This window comes from Lissotriton helveticus, chromosome 4_1 (assembly GCF_964261635.1).
Source record: "Lissotriton helveticus chromosome 4_1, aLisHel1.1, whole genome shotgun sequence".
In the NCBI taxonomy this organism is placed as follows: domain Eukaryota; kingdom Metazoa; phylum Chordata; class Amphibia; order Caudata; family Salamandridae; genus Lissotriton; species Lissotriton helveticus.
The window spans coordinates 1,454,573,334-1,454,594,926 of NC_136063.1; the positions used below are offsets into that span (position 1 = coordinate 1,454,573,334).

The following is a 21,593-nucleotide window of genomic DNA, read 5'->3' on the forward strand; positions in this document are numbered from 1 at the left end:
ACACAACACTGGTTTCCTGTCCCCATCCCTCCGAGAACGCTGCTTTTTAGGTTTCGCCTGGAGAACGGAGCGTAAGCTCCGTCTCCAGAGAAATCTCTTGATTTCAGTAAGGACTCTGGAATACGCCCCCCTGTCCCATTGGGTAGCTCCATAAATGGAGGCTAGCCATTGGAACAGAGATCTGTCCGTCAAGGCCGGACCAGATTCGGGGGCGTTCCCGACATTTTTTCCCTCTCCACCCACTTCTGTTCGTCATCACGGTGGTGGGTGTGTGTTATTTTTTTTTTTGGAGTCCGCCTGTTTTCTTCTTTTGCTAAGTGTTTGTTGTTGGAGTTGGCTGCAGGATTCGAGTTCCCACGAGGCGATCAGGTAAGGAGCTTTTGTTTAGAAATCCTCTCCCGCCCCCCTCCCGCCGTCCATGTCCTCTTCCGCCGTTCGTGTCCTCTCCCGCCCCCCTCCCGCCGTCCGTGTCCTCTCCCGCCCCCATCCCGCCGTCCGTGTCCTCTCCCGCCCCCATCCCGCCGTCCGTGTCCTCTCCCGCCCCCATCCCGCCGTCCATGTCCTCTCCCGCCGTCCGTGTCCTCTCCCGCCCCCCTCCCGCCGTCCGTGTCTTTCCCGCCCCCCCCTCCCGTGTCTTTCCCGCCCCCCCCTCCCGTGTCTGGAAGTCCCGCCGCCGCTTGTTCTATGCCAGGGGAAAAGTGCCCGGGAGAAAGGAGTGCGGCCGCCAGCGAGGCCCTGGTGCAGGAGAGCCCCGCCCGCGGCACCCGAGAAGAGAGCCCAGGCCCCGGCAGAGGAAGGACACCGCAAGCGCCCCCGCCGCCTCCTGGGAGCAGTCCGGTGAGTTTTGAAGTTCTCCGTGTCCCTCCTCCCGTCGTCAAATACTGACTTTAAAATAATAATAATAATAGTGCTTAGCATGTCTCTTCTGCTGTTTCCAAGCACCCGATGTTACCATCCCCCAACTTTTAGAACTCGATTTACCAGCCGCAGAAAGTGGAAGGTTGAGTTTGCCACTGGGACGCTAACTGATGATTTTCAGACAACCGCTATTGTCGGTGGCGAGCGCTCAACTCCCGAGGCGGCCTTCTTTCTTCAGCCGACAAAATTATGCGTGCTGTGCGAGGCACTGGCTTAAGGTAGGGTAGTTGCTGTAGGGCTAATCAGCTGAGCCAGGAAATTTGAGAGAACTATGCGCTAAGTTGATCCCTGGGGCTAAGTTCAATTTGACCAGAGCTATGCCTATTACATGCGCTCTGGTCAGCAGCTATGCGGGACAGGCAATAGCTTCTGTCTGCAAACAGAAGCAGGTATTCAGATTGTTAACAGATATGATGTGTGTGTGGGGAGAGACGAGGGGGGCTCATAACAAAGCAGTAGGGAGGGGCATGAAGGGACTGCCCCCTCAGTCAGATAACCACCCGCGCTGGTAGCCTCTGAACAGCAGCCTCGTGAAAGGTGTAATTTATGGCGCGTATGCTGCAGCACAGAATGGAAACATGAGGTAATAGTTCGAATCTCAGAGCCAGACTCACTAAATACTGAAAACCCACTCACATTGCCTCGGTTTATAGGGCTTCGGGGACTCCGAGACAACAAGCCATGCAACTGCAGACTTTGTTTAATGAAAAAATAAATAGTTACCAAAAAATTAGCCGCAGACTGGCGTTCCCTTGTTGGAGCCCCTAATAATTTTTACCATGCGGCCCATTCGCACTCCGTCCAGAACATAAAAGATGTATTCATCTCCCGTCCGGGCCTAATAAATGAGGCCCCGATCTGCTTTCTCAGCGGGGAAGGCTGTAACATTCTCGTCGACAAATTACCTACAAGCAGCTCAGGGTCCACTCCTCTCTGAAGTATGGCGAGTAAATTCTGAGCTGGATACTACGTGTGTTTTCCGTGGAGTTGCCTTAAGTACACCGAAATGGTCGTGCGGTTTTTAGAGACTGACGACTGCTCCTCAGTTAACCTTGCACTGCCCCGAAGCCATTAGGCGCTATGTGTGCGCAATATAACAAGTCCTCATTGTGCTTAGCATGTCTCTTCTGCTGTTTCCAATCACCCGATGTAACCATCCCCCAAATTTTAGAACTCGATTTACCAGCCGCAGAAAGTGGAAGGTTGAGTTTGCCACTGGGACGCTAACTGATGATTTTCAGACAACCGCTTTTGTCGGTGGCGAGCGCTCAACTCCCGAGGCGGCCTTCTTTCTTCAGCCGACAAAATTATGTGTGCTGTGCGAGGCACTGGCTTAACGTAGGGTAGTTGCTGTAGGGCTAATCAGCTGAGCCAGGAAATTTGAGAGAACTATGCGCTAAGTTGAGGGGGCGCTAGGTGGCGCCAAACCAAGATGGCCGCACTGTAGTGAGGCTCTCGCCAGATCGAGCCTTTGATCAATCCTTCTGACCATCCTGACCGGGGACAGCTGTTCTATCTCCCCACCGTGGTGACCGCGGCGCCATTCCACATTCAGCGGTGCCAGTAGCGTCGGAATCGCCCGTCTGAGAGCGAAGATATCCGCTGCTTTACTCGGAGGCGGCTCGGGCTGTCTGCCAGTGACCCGCCGCTCCGGGGCCGGCTGGCTGGGAAACTCCGGGGATTTGCGGCCTAATCGGGGCTGCGGACACATCAACTGCGGAACAGACTTTGTGCCGTCGCATACTCTGCGCCGGTGTCTTGCTGGAGGAGGACCTCCCTACATTGAAGGTGAGCCCTTCCTCTTACTGCCACATCCTGAGAGTGAATGCGGACGGCCGTTAACGGCGAAAAGAGCGCGAACAAGGCCATTAACGGCGGAGCGGAGTTCAACAGGCAGCGGCAAGACGCGCTATCTGGCGCCGCCTCCCACACTGCTTTACGGACTGCATAGGTGCTAATACAGCCGGGACACCATAAAACACTGGCAGGGAGCAAAAATACATCCTGCGCTGTAGCGCATTGAGACTGCATAAATCCCGCTTGCTATTCACGACCTTCCCGCCGCCCTCGCATTGCTGTGACCTACCTGCTGTCACCCCAGGGGCGGTAGGCTCGTCCATGCTGCTTGTGTGACCCTGCAGGCAATTCCTACGGCGCTCACTGTACCCGCCTGCTCTCCTGAGACGACCTTCCCGCCTTTTATTACACGACGTGCACTGCTGAGGGGTTGTCACCGCACCGGCCCAGAGAACTCATCGCTTCCAGCTCACATCGACGAGGCGCGGAGGCCACCTCACCGCTCACTCGCCTGCATACGTGACTTTGCCCACCGGCTACACTGAACGTTGGCGCAGAGCCGGCAATACCTGACCAAAGCCACTTGATCCGCTACAGGACATAACCTACAAGGTAATCTGGCCCCCTTTACAACTGCGGCGTCGCTCTCCTGGTTGCTCTTCTGGTTACTCTCCTGTTGTGGTCCGCACAGAGGGACCCTAGCTGGAGCATCAGTGGGCGGATTAAGTTAATGTCAATTGCGTCTCCTGCTTCACCTGTGGCTGGGGAGACATTGTTCACCAGCCCTGCTTTACTACTTTGGGCTCGTGGGCCAAAGAATTCAAATAGACGTCACCTCTGAACTACACTGCGCCCATAGTGCCACTTCCAAGAGGGCATTTTCCGCCCTGCAATTCCGCCTTGTCACCTAGACGCTACCTCGCGTCACCACACACTGGCTGCTCCTACCACGCCGGCTTCGCGTGCGCCTAAACGCGACATGGGCCGCAATGACGCCAAGCAGACAAAAATACCGTTTGAATCTAAGCGGGCCTCCAGAAACACGCAAGAACCCGAAGGTAGCCCTCCCGCCCGTGGACCTCCTGATGACGACTGGAAAGCCTTGCTGCTGACCATGCAACAGAGTCTGACAAGTATAGACGCCAAAATTGACACGATCAATACTCGCATGGATAGTGTGGTTACCAAATTGGAACAGCACGACACCAGACTTAAAGAAGCGGAAGATAGGATATCAGATCTGGAAGATGGTGCCATTACGAATAACAGGCAGGTGACCCAAATGGACAGGCTCTTAAAAATCATCGCGGAGAAAAATGAGGATTTAGAAGCCAGGTCCAGGCGCAACAACATTCGCGTCCTGGGCCTTGCGGAGTCCACCAACACCGGGAAAATGGATGTGTTTATCGAAAATCTGGTCGTCGAACTCTTTGGTAAAGAATCGTTCTCCTCGCACTTAATAGTGGAGCGAGCCCACAGATCCTTGGCCGCACGCCCACCGCCAGGTGCCCAACCTCGCCCCATCATAGCGAGATTCCTCAATTATAGAGACCGGGACACGGTGCTCCGTCGAGCGAGAGAGATTGGCACAGTAGGTTACTGTAACACTACACTCTCATTTTTCCCGGACTTCACCCCGGCGGTGCAGGAAGCCAGGAGGAAATTCTCAGGTGTAAAGAAGAAGCTCCAGGATCAAGAGATGACGTACGCCATGCTGTACCCGGCGAAATTGAAGGTTTCCCACGGGGGCAAACAACACTTCTTTCAAAATCCTCAGCAGGTGGAGGACTTTCTTAAACGACACAGGACGGACAAAACCAGAGGAGGCGCTGAAAACCATCGCTCCAGATCCACTTCGCCTATGAACCAGCAGGAATAGTCCATATTCGCGGTGACCGCTCCGTTGACAAGGAGAGGTGACGAACTAGGCGCCAACACCATGGTGAGATACAAATCAACAATGTTGCTTGACTTGGTATACATATTTGATAGGCTCGATCGCCCACCTCCGTCCCACGCCAAGAGACCGGGTCTTTACCTGGTTCCAAGTGGGTGCGAGTAGGGAGGTGGATGGCAAGTTTGGTGCCCCTAGTACGGTACCCCAATGGGCGAGCCCCAAACTCTCCCTTCTTGTGGTAGAATGGAGGGATATGTGACATTGCTAGTGTTTTTAAGTTGGGGAGTGGGAGGGATAGTGGGGATTGGGAGGGTTCAGGATGCCCGGCGAGTTGGGGTTGCCGGAGTGGGAGGAGGAATGTTCCAACATATTACCTGCAGGACAGAATTGTTTACCGTTCACGCTCGCAGTTGGGCATACCGAGAGGGTAGTTGGGATTCGATTCATATATCTGATGCCATTTGTTATTTGTGCATGGATGTTGTAGATGTTTGGCGCTCATTTTTTCTGTTAGAAATATGGGAGACGTAACTGAACCACAGCCCGCCTCGCAGTTCCGAGTAACCTCCTGGAATATACGTGGGTTAAATAACCCGAAGAAAAAAAGACAAATACTGGGGTATCTTGACAGGCACGGGATATCTGTAGCTATGTTGCAAGAAACTCATCTGATGCCTAGCGGTTCCCCTCCATTCGCTTCTAAATGGGCTATGAGCAGGGTGTTCTCCTCCTATTCTAATTACGCTAGAGGGGTAGCAATACTGGTGAAACGGGGAACGCATTTCACTCCAGCTGGGACTGAGATAGATGCTGAGGGGCGCTACTGTATGCTATGGGGGAAATTACACTCACACACAATATTGTTTGCATGTTACTATGGTCCTAATACAGATGACCCCGATGCTCTTCTCACCATGTGGGGGAAAATACAGGCTTTGGGGATAGATCACGTGGTGCTGGGGGGAGACTTCAACACGGCCCTAATACCCGCACAGGACAGGTCGCACCCACATGCCTCTCATTACACTAATACTCAACGATCACTACTAGGAATACTGAAGGAACACCGCCTGGTGGATGCGTGGCGACATATGCATCCCACTGCCAAACAGGGTACTCATTGCTCTGCGTTCCACTCCACATGGGCCCGCCTAGACTATGTATTTGTTTCAGCAGGTCTATCCCCATGGTTAACCAAAGCAAGTCATCTGGCGCGCACATACTCAGATCACTCCCCGGTTCTTCTCTCCCTAACCATTCCCCTTACCACACCCCCTTTCCTGAACTGGCGCCTGAATCCCGCACATCTGACTGACACTGCCTTCACTGCTGAATTGGAGCAGGAAATCACAGAGTTCTTTGAACGGAATATTAATTCAGTTTCGAGTCTCACTACAGTTTGGGAGGCCTTTAAAGTGACGATGAGGGGGAGCTGTATCGCCAAAGGGGGGGGGAGTTCTCAAGGCGCTGCGAACAGACATACGCAAGCTTGAATTAGAGCTCCGTCAACTAGAGCGAGAGATGGCGAATGGAGACAGGGACGGCGCGGCGCATGCTCAGATCAGGGAAAAACTGAACGAATACTCAGAAGCGGCGGATAGGGAAGGCAAATTTCTGGGTAAGCCCTTCAATGCTCGGGTATATGGTGGGGGAGACAGACCGGGTAAGGCGCTGGCCAATGCAGTCAGAACCCCTCGATACCAAAACTATGTCCCAACTTTACTGGACAAACATGGCACACCGCACCACGATACCGCGACACAACTCCAAGTGTTAACTGAACACTACACCTCACTTTACACCTCACATAGGAACGACACGCTCAATTTGCAGGAATACTTAGATGACACTGCTATTGCCTGGCTGGGACCGTCCCAGCAAAAATTCCTTCATCACGAGCTCGAACTTGATGAGATCAAGGATGCCATCATGTCCATGAAGTCAGGGAAGGCGCCGGGGTCGGACGGCCTACCGATAGATTTTTATAAATCCTTTATACATGTGCTAGCACCCATACTGAAACAGGTCTTCTATGCAGGATTGGAAGAAGGCTCACTCCCCCTCACGATGCGAGAAGCATTAATAACGTCACTGCTGAAACCGGGTAAGCCACCCGAACAATGCGATTCCTTCCGACCCCTCTCACTATTGAATACGGACAGCAAGATCTTAGCTAAAGTTCTCGCTACACGTCTCAACCTCCTTATGGAACGACTCGTCCTTCCAGATCAGGCGGGGTTCGTTCCGAACCGTGCCACGTCCCATAATTTGCGTACTTTACAGGCAGTGCTGCAAGATATTAACCCCAGGTGCGAAGCTGCTGCTGTATTCCTTGACGCCACAAAGGCGTTCGACTCCCTGGAGTGGGATTACCTCCTTACACTGCTCGAAAGGATGGGGGTCCCCTTTAATTTTTTAGACTGGATTCGGCTGTTATATTATAAACCCCAAGATACGGTGCTGCTCAACGGTGCTCGCTCCACTCCGTTTGAGATCCATCGGGGTACCCGGCAGGGTTGCCCTCTGTCCCCGATACTCTTCGCGATCGCCATCGAACCCCTAGCCGCGAAGCTTAGACAACACCACAGACATCGTGCACTAGTCTACCCGGAACGGCAACTCCTGATCGCATTATACGCTGATGACATGACCCTCTATGTAGACAAACCACGAGATAATCTAAATCCCTTACTGCGCGAGATTACTAAATTCGGGGCTATAGCGGGGATACAGATCAATTGGGCAAAATCTGCTATGTTCCCCTTGACAGACAAGACCTCGGAGTTTCCTCTGGACTACCCCCTGGTGTGGGAATCCGATGAAATAAAATATTTAGGAATCAGAATCACCAGGAATCGAGAGGACCTTATCAGGGCAAATTATGGGACGGTCCTGGACAAATTGACAGACAGCGTTACCAGGTGGCTACACCTTCCTTTATCCATGGCAGGCCGCATATCACTTATAAAGATGGTGGTCCTCCCCAAATTATTATATCTCTTTACGAATATACCCTATAGCCCGGGTTCTTGCTTTTTTCGGGCCCTCGACTCCCAGCTATCGCGACTGATCTGGGGAGGCAAACAAGCTAGACTCAGTTTGAAAACCCTGATGTTACCTTACCACCAGGGAGGGTTTGAAGTCCCGGACTTCCGAAAATACTACGATTGTGCCCAAGGACATTTTGCTTCGTACTGGTTCCATCCCCCTCCATTCATGGCCCACCTGGCGGTTGAGGATGGTTATATGAGACCGGAAAAGCCCTCTGGGTATCTCTACACTACGGTCAGTATGACCGACAGAGACCCGTCTACGGTGGACTGTACTGTCAGAGCCTGGAAGCGCATTGCAGGGCATATGGGAGTACTATTCGCCTACTCGCCTCTAATGGCGGTGGCTAATGACCCCAGAGTGAGTATCGCCCGAGAAGAATTAGGACGTAAATTCCTTGCCAAATACGCTATAAACACCTGGGGAGATCTTTACCTGCAGGGCGCTTTCCGCACGGCTGTGCAGATTTTTGGGGACAACTCCCCCACGATGATGGATACTTTCCTCTATGTTCGCCTCCGACAAAACATTAAATCCGTCACGCCCAATTTTCCGGACGAACCAGAAATCATGACGCCTCTACACTCCCTGCTCCAGGCCACTGTCCCGAAGCATGTAGTCTCCATGTTGTATAAACACGTCCAGGTGGCTCCATCGCCTCCCTCCTTTAGAGCCCGGCATGACTGGGATGCTGACCTACCCGATCCCATGACAGACGAGCAGTGGGAGACGAGCTGCTCTCACACACACGCCGTAACCGGAAACACACGCCTCCGATTGATACACTATAAATTCTTGCACCGGCTCTATTTCACGCCGGCAAAGTTGCACCGTCTGGGCCTCAAGGACGACGATAGATGTCTCCGATGTGGCACCCCGGGAGCAGATTTTATACATCTAGCGTGGGGATGCCAAGCAGTCGCCACGTACTGGCTGGAGATGTTTGACGCTCTATCGGCCATGCTCGGAATATCCATAGACCCTTGTCCTAAAATAGCACTGCTCGGACTAGCTCACCCTGCTGTTAAGACGAACCGCAAATTTTTTGCACTAAGCCTCCTTTTGGCTAAACGACTGGTGGCATGCAGATGGGGCAGGGGGCGGGCACCTAAATTTAAGGACTGGCTGAGTTGCATGGCTACCTGGCAAGAACAATTACACAACTATGCTGACCTCTTACCACCTAAATCACGACCCAAGGATCTATGGGGTCCCCTCACTTCGTACCTACTTCAATCACACACTGATGAGCATTCCGTGGAGGGGGATAACTGAGGGATAGATTGCAGTGATAGCCGCTCCGCCCCCACACGTGGGCTATGCCCACTCTCACACTGTCAACGACATTACCCCAGCGCGCGCCTCCTACATATGCTACCCCCTGCTGGAAATTGCTTGCTTTAGGACCTGCGTTTGCAAACACACGTAGCACCGAATGTTACGCCCCCTAATACATCACGTAAAGAACGTGGAGGGACGGGATTGCGGGGAGACGGGCGTCCCCCCCCTCCCCTTTTGTTTTATTCGGACTTGGTTCGGAACGGTTATTCTCATTCAGGCACATATTCACTGCAACACACCCATAGCACGACACAATATCGTACTCTCCGCATGGCAAGCGTGAAAACTACCTTCCCCGAGGTTGAGTCAACATTATTGCAGTGGTAATGACACGGCCGGCATGGCCTGGCATCCAATGCTGGACAGGGACTTCAACTTCGCGCCCCCCGCGCTACAAAGCTCCACCACACCACTGCTCCAGCATGGGGGCTTCGCTGGGGGAAGGAAATGAACATACTACGTTGTTAAGTTGTTTTAAATGTTAAAAGTAACCTCATTGCTTTGTTGCTCAAAAATCACAGAGTAATCAAGTAGATCTCATGCAATCTCCTCTATGACCCATGTTTAATTATTATTATTATTATTATTTATTATAGGGGCTTATAGAGCGCCTGGTGACGTCTCTCGACGTGTCCCCGCGCTATGGAGAAGAGTGTTGCTTAGATGGAGTGAAGCATCAGACAGTTTAGGTGGTGAAAAGATATGTTTTTAGATGTTTCCTAAAGGATGTTTCACTTTTTTCCTGTCTGATATTCATAGGAAGGGTATTCCACTCCTTAGCTGCGAGGATGCGGAAAGATCTGCCTCCAAGTCTGGCTTTTTTTGGGCGCATTATCTTGAGCAGACCAGTTCCCTTCGAGCGAAGGGATCTGGAAGGTTCATAGGGTAAGGCTAAGTCTGACAAATAGGAGGGGGCTCTAAGGTGAATGATTCTATGGCACCAGAGAAGGGCCTTGAATATTATTCGTTTTTTTATGGGTAGCCAATGCAGAGCATCCAAGGAAGGTTTAGAAGGAGCTCTTCGCGGGAGTCGTAGCACAAGGCGTGCTGCTGAATTTTGTAGGACCTGTAGCTTCCTAATGTTTTTTTCTGAGGTGCCCAATAGAAGCACATTCCCATAATCAATACGGGATGTGATGAGAGCCTGCGTCATCGTGCGCCTGGAACTCAGAGGAAGGAGATCCAGGGTGCGACGGAGCGTCTTCATCACTCCGAAGCATTTCCCAACTGTTTTTTGGACATGACTGTCAAAGGAAAGTTTGGTGTCAATCCAGACACCCAAGTTCTTGGCCTCCTGACTGGGGATGGGTAATGATCCCAGACATGGGGGCCACCAATCCTTGGTCCAGTTGGTGTTGTTCCCACCTATGACGAGTACCTCTGTTTTTGTTCCGTTTAATTTGAGGCAATGCTCGTTCATCCATGTAGCCAACTTGCACATACATGAGTTGAAGTTATCTGCCTCAGAGGAGGGGGATTGAGACAAGGAGATCAAGAGTTGAGTGTCGTCGGCGTAAGAGACAAGCTCTACGCCGAACGATTGGACCACCTCTGCCAAAGGAGACATATATAAGTTGAACAGGGTGGGACTCAGGGCCGAGCCCTGAGGGACCCCCTGTTCTAAGATCAGACTGTCAGAGAGATAGATCCCTCTTTGGACCTGAAAGCTTCTGTTGGTTAAAAAAGCCTTCAGCCAGCCTAGAGCCTCTTTAGTGACTCCCGCTCTGTTTAGACACTGTAGCAGTATAGAATGAGCTACAGTGTCAAACGCGGCACTGAGGTCCAGCATGATCAAGGCCATAGTTTTGCCTTTGTCGGCTCCCTCCCGCAGAGTTTCAGTGGCTCTTAGAAGTGCAGTCTCTGTGGAGAAGCCTGTTCTGAAACCCGATTGAGATGGGTGAAAGGTTTTTTGGGTTTCGAGATGGGTCATTAGTTGGGCGTTGACCACTTTCTCGGCCAGTTTGGCAAGGTAGGGGAGTAAGGAAATTGGGCGGAGATTCTCCAGTATGTCTTGGCTTAGGTTCGGTTTTTTCTTAATGGGAAACACTATAGCTTGTTTCCAGTCAGCAGGAAGGGTGGCTGTGGAGAAAGATGTTTCCAACATAAATCTAAAGTGCGGCTCCAGGACCGGGAGACTAGCATTTAGTATTTTCGGGGGTGCGGGGTCGCGGGGTGATCCAGATTTAATCCCCTTACAGATTTTATTCAAGATTTCAGTTGGAGGTACAGAGAAGGCACACAGGTGGATATTAGTGCTGATGTAATCTTCGTTCTCAGAGAAATCATTGCCAGATTTTATATTGCCAGAGAAATTAGCGTATATGTTAGTGATTTTGCCAGAAAAGTATTTTGCAATTTTATTACAGGTATCCACTGAGTCTTTCTGAGAGGTGGGGTTGGACTCGACTGTGGAGATCTCTTTATAAATTCGAAAGAGCTCTTTAGATGATTACATCGCGGCCGGCCCGTGTGGGTTGTAGGCGGCTTGCTGTGTGCATCCCATACCCTTATTGTGACTACTTGACCATCTTCTTACGGAACACTGTAAAAGCCGGCCTACGATTGTGGGTTGTAGGCACTGAGCTGTATTTCATGTGTTTATGACCAATAAAGGTTTTCAAAAAAAAATAAAAAAATAAAAAAAAAAAACTATGCGCTAAGTTGATCCCTGGGGCTAAAATCAATTTGACCAGAGCTATGCCTATTACATGCGCTCTGGTCAGCAGCTATGCGGGACAGGCAATAGCTTCTGTCTGCAAACAGAAGCAGGTATTCAGATTGTTAACAGATATGATGTGTGTGTGGGGAGAGACGAGGGGGGCTCATAACAAAGCAGTAGGGAGGGGCGTGAAGGGACTGCCCCCTCAGTCAGATATCCACCCGCGCTGGTAGCCTCTGAACAGCAGCCTCGTGAAAGGTGTAATTTATGGCGCGTATGCTGCAGCACAGAATGGAAACATGAGGTAATAGTTCGAATCTCAGAGCCAGAATCACTAAATACTGAAAACCCACTCACATTGCCTCGGTTTATAGGGCTTCGGGGACTCCGAGACAACAAGCAATGCAACTGCAGACTTTGTTTAATGAAAAAATAAATAGTTACCAAAAAATTAGCCGCAGACTGGCGTTCCCTTGTTGGAGCCCCTAATAATTTTTACCATGCGGCCCATTCGCACTCCGTTCAGAATATAAAAGATGTATTTATCTCCCGTCCGGGCCTAAAAAATGAGGCCACGATCTGCTTTCTCAGCGGGGAAGGCTGTAACATTCTCGTCGACAAATTACCTACAAGCAGCTCTGGGTCCACTCCTCTCTGAAGTATGGCGAGTAAATTCTGAGCTGGATACTACGTGTGTTTTCCGTGGAGTTGCCTTAAGTACACCGAAATGGTCCTGCGGTTTTTAGAGACTGATTGGTCTGTGCGGGAGGGGCACTGATAAGCTGTGGAGGAGAGGCTGGTGGGCAGTGTATGTTATGGTCCTAGCTGGAGAGGCACCGATGAGCTGTGGAGGGTAAACGCAGGTAGGCTGCGGAGAAGCATTGGGGCGGTATAACGGATTATGACAGTTCCATACAGCGGTGGCTCTGCCGGTGGTGTGTTCAGGACAGACGCTGTTGGGTATGAGCTGTTTTGTTCTGTAGGAGAGATGCAATGTGTAAGAGGCAATGGAAGCTGCAGTAGATGCTATGAGTGCTGGTATTAACAGTGGTAGCTTAGAGCTCTGCAAAAGAGCCATTGGTTAGCTGTGCACGAGGGCCATTCGGAAGGCTGTAGGGCAGTGGCGCTACATGATGGGCCATGTGTGTCTGCAAAAAGGATAAGGGCGGTAAAGTTCTTCCAAACGAGCAAAAGCACACATGTCCCATCTGAGACTCTGATGAATTGGTGAAGGATGAGTAGGGGCAAAAGGATGGGCATCTGTTATTCCCAACATTGGATTTTCACATCTGACATATTACCTACTCCTCAAATAATGAGCGGGCCATGTTTCTTACTAGTTTCTGCGAGTAATACTTGGCTGGGTGTATTAGCTGTCAAACCATTCATTAAGTTTGCCGTAGCATTTAAAGTAGTAGTGACTGCTAGGTCATGTTTACTGAGCCGCGAGTGTACGTCGACGGGTTCATCTTTGATTAATACTCCCAGAACACAAGTGAAGGGGGCTGGCAAACTATGCCCACCTCTTGAAGATTTAGCCTTTGCTTTTCCATGATTGCACCTACTGTAAGGTGGGCCTGTGTTGCACAAACGAGGAGAATTGGTCTGTTGGCTTAATTGCGCCCCAATCCGTGCCCAGTCTTTCACTTGAATTCCCTTGTTCTCTGTGGTGTTCATGATACACGGATGCCCTCGGACCCCAAGAGGCCGTTGCTGACCGTGTGTCATGCAGGGATGGTGAAGCCCTCGGATGTTGCGCAAGGCTGACGGGATGTTGGGAGGGTCTGGGAGTGAGAGGAAGTGCTTCCCTGCCCCCTCACTGTGCTTGCTTCCCTGCCCCCTCGCTGTGCTTGCTTCCCTGCCCCCTCGCTGTGCTTGCTTCCCTGCCCCCTCGCTGTGCTTGCTTCCCTGCCCCCTCGCTGTGCTTGCTTCCCTGCCCCCTCGCTGTGCTTGCTTCCCTGCCCCTTTGCTGTGCTTGCTTGCCTGCCCCCTCGCTGTACTTGCTCTCCTGAGTGTGTGTGGCTCTGGGTGGGTGTGTGTGGCTCTGGGTGGGTGTGTGTGGCTCTGGGTGGGCGTGTGTGGCTCTGGGTGGGTGTGTGTGGCTCTGGGTGGGTGTGTGTGGCTCTTGGTGGGTGTGTGTGGCTCTGGGTGGGTGTGTGTGGCTCTGGGTGTGTGTGTGTGTGTGGCTCTGGGTGTGTGTGTGTGGCTCTGGGTGTGTGTGTGTGTGGCTCTGGGTGTGTGTGTGTGTGGCTCTGGGTGTGTGTGTGTGGGTCTGTGTGTGTGTGTGGGTCTGTGTGTGTGTGTGGGTCTGTGTGTGTGTGTGGGTCTGTGTGTGTGTGTGGGTCTGTGTGTGTGTGGGGCTGTGTGTGTGGCTCTGTGTGTGTGTGTGTGTGTGTGTGTGGGTCTGTGTGTGTGTGGGGGGCTCAGTTGGTGTGTGTGGGTCTGTGTGTTTTTGTGTGGCGTTTGCCAGAGATTAAACTATTGGCATTGTAAATGACAATGCCATTTATTTTTGTTGATTAGTATTCATGCTGATATATACTATTGACCTATCCATTTAACCTGCACACACCACCGGCAGAGGGCCACTTGAAACCAGATTTCTCCTGGTGCTTTAAGAAGAGTTTTGCTTTGAGTGCTCCTGTTAAGCTATTGGACATTGACAGGTACCGTAAGGGCTGTGAGAGCTGTGAGAGCTGTGAGAGCTGTGTGGGCTGTGGGGGCTGTGTGGGCTGTGGGAGCTGTGTGGGCTGTGGGAGCTGTGTGGGCTGTGGGAGCTGTGTGGGCTGTGGGAGCTGTGTGGGCTGTGGGAGCTGTGTTGGCTGTGTGGGCTGTGGGAGCTGTGTGGGCTGTGTGGGCTGTGAGAGCTGTGTGGGCTGTGTGGGCTGTGAGCTGTGTGGGCTGTGAGCTGTGTGGGCTGTGAGCTGTGTGTGCTGTGAGAGCTGTGTGGGCTGTGAGAGCTGTGTGGGCTGTGAGAGCTGTTGGCAATGTAAATAACAATGCCATTTATTTATAAGTAAAAAAAAATAAAAAAAAATGTCATGAGCAATGCCAATAGCTCTAACTTTTCCAAAGGCGAAACCATTGCATTGTAAATGCTTGTTAATGTAAATGTGTGCAATTATAAAGTGTGGGCACAGGGGTGATTAAGTGATTTACCCAGACTCACAAGATAGTGAGCGACAGTGATCTCCTGGTCCAGAGGCGGCAACTTTGATGCAGCTGCTAATTGGAGGAGGGGGCGGGGTAAAGATGAGGCCGCTTCAAATGGTGACCTGGCTGTTTAGGACAAATGCACACGAGTGTGATTTACAGGTCATAGTTTGTAATCACAACAAACCTATACCTGTCCTCCTTATAATGCTGATAATATTACTATCTCAACTGTACTTCCATACCAGACTATGTTGATTTTACTCCTTACACCAACAAAGGATATTAGACAAAGCCCCCCGGAGCTGGGAATATGCTGCTTCCACGCAGAGGGTCGAATGTTCCAGCGCAGTGAAGCAGAAACCCCTATACCAGGTAATGTTGGCTCCCTCCCACAACGATGCCAGTATAGTTCCCAGCATTAAAATGCTCAGGTATTCATTACCTGGTAGTAAGCCCTGCTTTTACACCCGAGTCGTCGACATATATTAATGTTTAACGAAACAACTTAAGTGTCTACTGTCGCGTTAAGCATTATGCGCTTCTGCTACACTTGTCAGACGACAGTGTTTTGTTTGCCGATTACATAAAGCAATTGTGCGCATTTCTTAATCATCACACCGAGTGCCCTTGTATAAATGATCAGATTTTAATTATTGTCCGAGGACTTTTAGATTAGAAAGAAATGACCTAGTCATTTTTTAAGTAATTACCATCACTGATTGTGATACACAATTCTATTTTGAACTGAACACGAAAGCGCACACTCTGTCATTCCCCCTTGCGAGAGATGCAAAGTCCTTTCTATGCCCGTTTCATTGTTTACGCAGTTTAAATGGAACTCATTCATTGTGATTCACTCAACAGGCTTTCCGAGTTGACTGTTGTATACAGGTCGTGAAAAAGGCTAGAGACTTGCACTCACCGTGCTGAAGAGAAAATGGGGGAGTTTTGAAAAGTGAACCAGCACAAGCGCGAGACTTCTCGACAGTGCATTCATTGTGAATAAACTTTTTGTAATTAAATAATTGGTTAACATTATTTAATTCACCTGTCAGTCCCATTGGCGATGATTACCGGTAATTCAGTTTCCATACAGTGGTGCTGGAACAGCGTTTGGGGGTGGGGGTCTCTGGTTATTGACTTTGCTGTACTAAAGTTTTAAGTGCTGTGAAAAAAACGAAGGGCTGAAGAGTGCTATGAATGAGCCAAACCCAGACTGGAGGGAAGTGGAGGTACAGTGGTACATATTAGAGCACAATTTGCAAATGTATTATGTAAGGTATAGTCATTTATAGAGAGCACGCCCTCCACAATTACCTTTGTCTAACTAAAACACTAGAAATAACTTTACTGCAAACTCGGTTTCGATTGGGAAAGAGTAGGTCTTGGTTGCCTTTCACAAGTGCAACTGTCTGTTTTAAAGACACCATTAGGAAACCTTCTAAAACAAATATGACACTGCTATGAGCCTTTCACCTCCAGAAGAACAAGATGTCCCAGACTCCACAAGTGATGCATTTGGCCCCTAGGTGGTGTGGAATGACTAGGAATTAGCGCAAGATGTCACCGCCTCAACTAGCCATGGGTTTGACCCCTAGGTGGTGTGGAATGACTTTAGGAGTTAGCACAAGCTGTCCCACCTGCACCTCTAGCTATGGATTGGAACCTTAGGTGGTGTGGAATGACTTTAGGAGTTAGCACAAGCTGTCCCACCTGCCACCTCTAGCTATGGATTGGAACCTTAGGTGGTGTGGAATGACTTTAGGAGTTAGCACAAGCTGTCCCACCTGCCACCTCTAGCTATGGATTGGAACCTTAGGTGGTGTGGAATGACTTTAGGAGTTAGCACAAGCTGTCCCACCTGCACCTCTAGCTATGGATTGGAACCTTAGGTGGTGTGTAATGGCTTTAGGAGTTAGCACAAGCTGTCCCACTTGCCACCTCTAGCTATGGATTGGAACCTTAGGTGGTGTGTAATGACTTTAGGAGTTAGCACAAGCTGTCCCACCTGCACCTCTAGCTATGGATTGGAACCTTAGGTGGTGTGGAATGACTTTAGGAGTTAGCACAAGCTGTCCCACCTGCCACCTCTAGCTATGGATTGGAACCTTAGGTGGTGTGGAATGACTTTAGGAGTTAGCACAAGCTGTCCCACCTGCACCTCTAGCTATGGATTGGAACCTTAGGTGGTGTGGAATGACTTTAGGAGTTAGCACAAGCTGTCCCACCTGCCACCTCTAGCTATGGATTGGAACCTTAGGTGGTGTGGAATGACTTTAGGAGTTAGCACAATCTGTCCCACCTGCACCTCTAGCTATGGATTGGAACCTTAGGTGGTGTGTAATGGCTTTAGGAGTTAGCACAAGCTGTCCCACTTGCCACCTCTAGCTATGGATTGGAACCTTAGGTGGTGTGGAATGACTTTAGGAGTTAGCACAAGCTGTCCCACCTGCCACCTCTAGCTATGGATTGGAACCTTAGGTGGTGTGGAATGACTTTAGGAGTTAGCACACGCTGTCCCACCTGCCACCTCTAGCTATGGATTGGAACCTTAGGTGGTGTGGAATGACTTTAGGAGTTAGCACACGCTGTCCCACCTGCCACTTCTAGCTATGGATTGGAACCTTAGGTGGTGTGGAATGACTTTAGGAGTTAGCACACGCTGTCCCACCTGCCACCTCTAGCTATGGATTGGAACCTTAGGTGGTGTGGAATGACTTTAGGAGTTAGCACACGCTGTCCCACCTGCCACCTCTAGCTATGGATTGGAACCTTAGGTGGTGTGGAATGACTTTAGGTGTTAGCACACGCTGTCCCACCTGCCACCTCTAGCTATGGATTGGAACCTTAGGTGGTGTGTAATGGCTTTAGGAGTTAGCACAAGCTGTCCCACTTGCCACCTCTAGCTATGGATTGGAACCTTAGGTGGTGTGGAATGACTTTAGGAGTTAGCACAAGCTGTCCCACCTGCACCTCTAGCTATGGATTGGAACCTTAGGTGGTGTGGAATGACTTTAGGAGTTAGCACACGCTGTCCCACCTGCCACCTCTAGCTATGGATTGGAACCTTAGGTGGTGTGGAATGACTTTAGGAGTTAGCACACGCTGTCCCACCTGCCACCTCTAGCTATGGATTGGAACCTTAGGTGGTGTGGAATGACTTTAGGAGTTAGCACACGCTGTCCCACCTGCCACCTCTAGCTATGGATTGGAACCTTAGGTGGTGTGTAATGGCTTTAGGAGTTAGCACAAGCTGTCCCACTTGCCACCTCTAGCTATGGATTGGAACCTTAGGTGGTGTGGAATGACTTTAGGAGTTAGCACAAGCTGTCCCACCTGCCACCTCTAGCTATGGATTGGAACCTTAGGTGGTGTGTAATGGCTTTAGGAGTTAGCACAAGCTGTCCCACCTGCACCTCTAGCTATGGATTGGAACCTTAGGTGGTGTGGAATGACTTTAGGAGTTAGCACACGCTGTCCCACCTGCCACCTCTAGCTATGGATTGGAACCTTAGGTGGTGTGGAATGACTTTAGGAGTTAGCACAAGCTGTCCCACCTGCACCTCTAGCTATGGATTGGAACCTTAGGTGGTGTGGAATGACTTTAGGAGTTAGCACAAGCTGTCCCACCTGCCACCTCTAGCTATGGATTGGAACCGTAGGTGGTGTGGAATGACTTTAGGAGTTAGCACAAGCTGTCCCACCTGCCACCTCTAGCTATGGATTGGAACCTTTGGTGGTGTGTAATGGCTTTAGGAATTAGCACACAGAATCACCTCACCAATTTGGCACATCAAAAATTGGGGTTGCTTGTCTCATTTAAGTGATTACTAGGGATAGTAAATGAATTTCCTCTGTGCTGTATGGGAAGAAATCCATCCTTCATCTTTTACATAGTATGTGCATCAAAGAGGAGCGGGGTCTTTTGCTTTTGCAGCTACAGTTGTGGGAACAGTATTTGCATAATTCCGTTGGTTAAGGGGAAACACCAGTGGAACATCTGTTGCAAGGAGAAGTAAAGATAATCAAAATTTATGTTATTGTGAAGGAAAAACATAAACTAGCCTAATGTGCCAGGCACGTACTGCCATCAGATAGTAGAACTAATGTCCAATGAATGTTGTACTTCATTGGAATACTATGTTTTAATACTGTACTAAAGAACCGTCTTCTTAGAATACCCGCCATGACCACACTAACACAGTATTTTTAGGTCGAGCCTAGGCAGCGCATACGCTGCTCTGTGAGGCATGCTGTATCAGAGTATAGACTTGAAGCCCCGCCCATTCTCCACCCATATTTGCCATTGGCTTGTGTCAATGTCATTTGTAAATGAAGGCTTCTGATTCGTTAATTGGCTTGTTAGTCCTTCCTTAGTACCGCCTTGTCTTCATTTGTAACCTCCCATGGGACTGACTCTTTTACTTCTGTTGTTACACGGTTTGTCTTCTTTAGTCTGTAAGCACAATTTTCTTTAATGAGTTTCTTCTACTGCAGGCACAACATGCTTTTCCTGCAACCTTCAGCGAGTCACACGCGCTTTCACTTTCCAAGCAGCCCAGGACAATAGGGGCCCCTTTTTAAAATAAAATAGGTCTCGCATTTACAAGAGTTGAGCTATTGTCGTTGAAAATGACACAATGCCTTTTATTTATGTGTTAATTATCAGAACAGATAAATAAAAGGCGTTGTCATTGACAATGTCAATAGCTTATATTCACAAATGTGAGATCTATTGCATTGCAAATGCTTGTTTTATTGGGTATTAAGTATATAGGTTTCTACAGCGCTGTCCATTGGATGGCTCTGGTTTCTTCTGTAAATGTTGCCAGCACAGCACAATGGAAGAAGAACATGCAACACTGTGCATTGAGACACCATGCTTCTGTTCTGCAAGGCCTCTTCCCACACACACCTAAGTACTTTAGTGGAGAACAGTAGCAAATATCTACTTGGATCAGTGTGACACAGGTGATTTTTTTAATAGCTTACATCAACTCCTTTGTAGTTTGGTGGCAGACGTACTTACAAAGCAAAAGCCCACTTGGACCGAGCTAATTCAGTCCTCAAAAATAAAACCCGGGCAGGTGCATTGAGCTAAAAGTAACCATACTAAAAGGAATTGCTAACAAATTTGCAAAAATGTAAAGTGTATCCATGAATCTTGGAAGATTGATGCATTTAGATACCATACTTTCGAATACGTTTGCTTTGGAGGAATTGTCACAAAGATGTTTATATGGTACACAAAAGTTATCAGGTTAACTGGAGGACACTCGAAGACTTGAAGATAATTAAGACTAACAATAAGCAACATAAATGGAGTATCAACAAGATGACTGGTCTGTGTACTGAGGAACCAAGTTTAATAGTTCCGTTTAGCTGCATTGCATGGACCAATTTTCTTGGACTCGGAGTGGCATCGTGTGCTAAGCAACACTCACAGTTCACGAAGGGAAAGCCATGAAAAATTAGGTGACTTAATAAATGAGACCACAAAAGAAGCAACGTTGAAATCACATAGGCAGGCTCCACAACAAACAGCCTTTTAGCAAAGGTGCTGGGAGGAGGGTGGAGAATCAGCTTACTTAGAAGAAAACCAGTATTGTAGCTGTGAATTGTAAGGAGACACCAACTAGCCAAATGGCAAGGTACAACACTCGTCTTGAACGTATTAAAATGTTTAGAGTTTATTCAAATACTTTATATCTCTATTTCTCCTTCAACTATTCACATAAAATTGCACATTTACAGATTTTAATTCATCCAAATTGTTTGCAACAGCACACCAGATGTACTTACCGTCCAGGTTATTAAGAATCTCCTCTTCTTCAGGAGAAATGATCAACCAGTTGATGGGAACAGAAAAGACACTTTTGCCAGTCTGAAAAGAGAATTTGTGGAAACAATGTTTCCATTTTTAATAAATACAAATGCAAGTAAATGAAGTTAGTCATTGAAACATGTGCATTTTTACTCTACCAACAAAATCAACCAACAAACTGGAAAAGCTACATTGAGAACTAAGATGCCATGGTTAAACTCGGTACTGTGTTGAAACCCAGATATTATTATTGGACTGTCTCAATTAATAGGAACCGGTGGTGACAAGGTCAATCTATTTTCTTTTGTCATAAGTGTGCTAATGAAACTTTGGAAAATGACAGTTAGAGAGTTGCAAGTTCGCTTGCAAATAAATGTAGCAATGTGCAAAGTAAACAATGTAGCAAAGTATAAAGCTACCTTCTTTACAAGGGGTACTCCATGTGGAATTCACTATCCGACGAACTTTGACTTGAGACGAGCTACCTTAAATTCAGGAAATCCCTGTTCACCATACCATTCAAATTTCATTCTGATAATCCTTTAGTCCTAGGAGCAGTGAACTGTAGGGTCATCAGTATCCTACTGGTCAGATGCCTACACCGGTCTGCCCATTACACCCTCAAATTCTGTATGCCCCACGATTGTAAACAAGTGCTAACTCTTTAGTGGGACCAATATAAGACATTGGTACGGAAGACCTGTTTTGGACACATTACTATATACACCAACTTCCATTCAACCATTTGTGATGAATGAATAAATAAATAAACAGATACTCAGAGGTTCCACCGTGCAAGATGACTAGCTTGTGAAAATAAGAAAAATATGCTAGTGAAGTGAATGTAATGGGCTATGATGCAATTCAACAACAAAGTTCTTTGGAATCTACATTCATATGCACGCATTTAATCTTTTACATATTTAAAACCTTGTTTGGATAGATTATTA

The 21,593-nt window shown here is 48.9% G+C and overlaps 1 protein-coding gene across 3 annotated transcripts in view; it reads right to left on the minus strand.

Annotated features, from left to right (window-relative positions):
- Window positions 1-21,593, minus strand: part of ACD (ACD shelterin complex subunit and telomerase recruitment factor) — a 283,828-nt gene that overhangs the window by 79,947 nt on the left and 182,288 nt on the right. For all 3 annotated transcript variants that reach the window (XM_078688039.1, XM_078688038.1, XM_078688037.1), the window contains exon 12: window positions 20,622-20,703. In XM_078688039.1, the coding sequence (XP_078544165.1) occupies window positions 20,622-20,703 (82 nt within the window). The remainder of the gene's footprint in view (window positions 1-20,621; window positions 20,704-21,593) is intronic.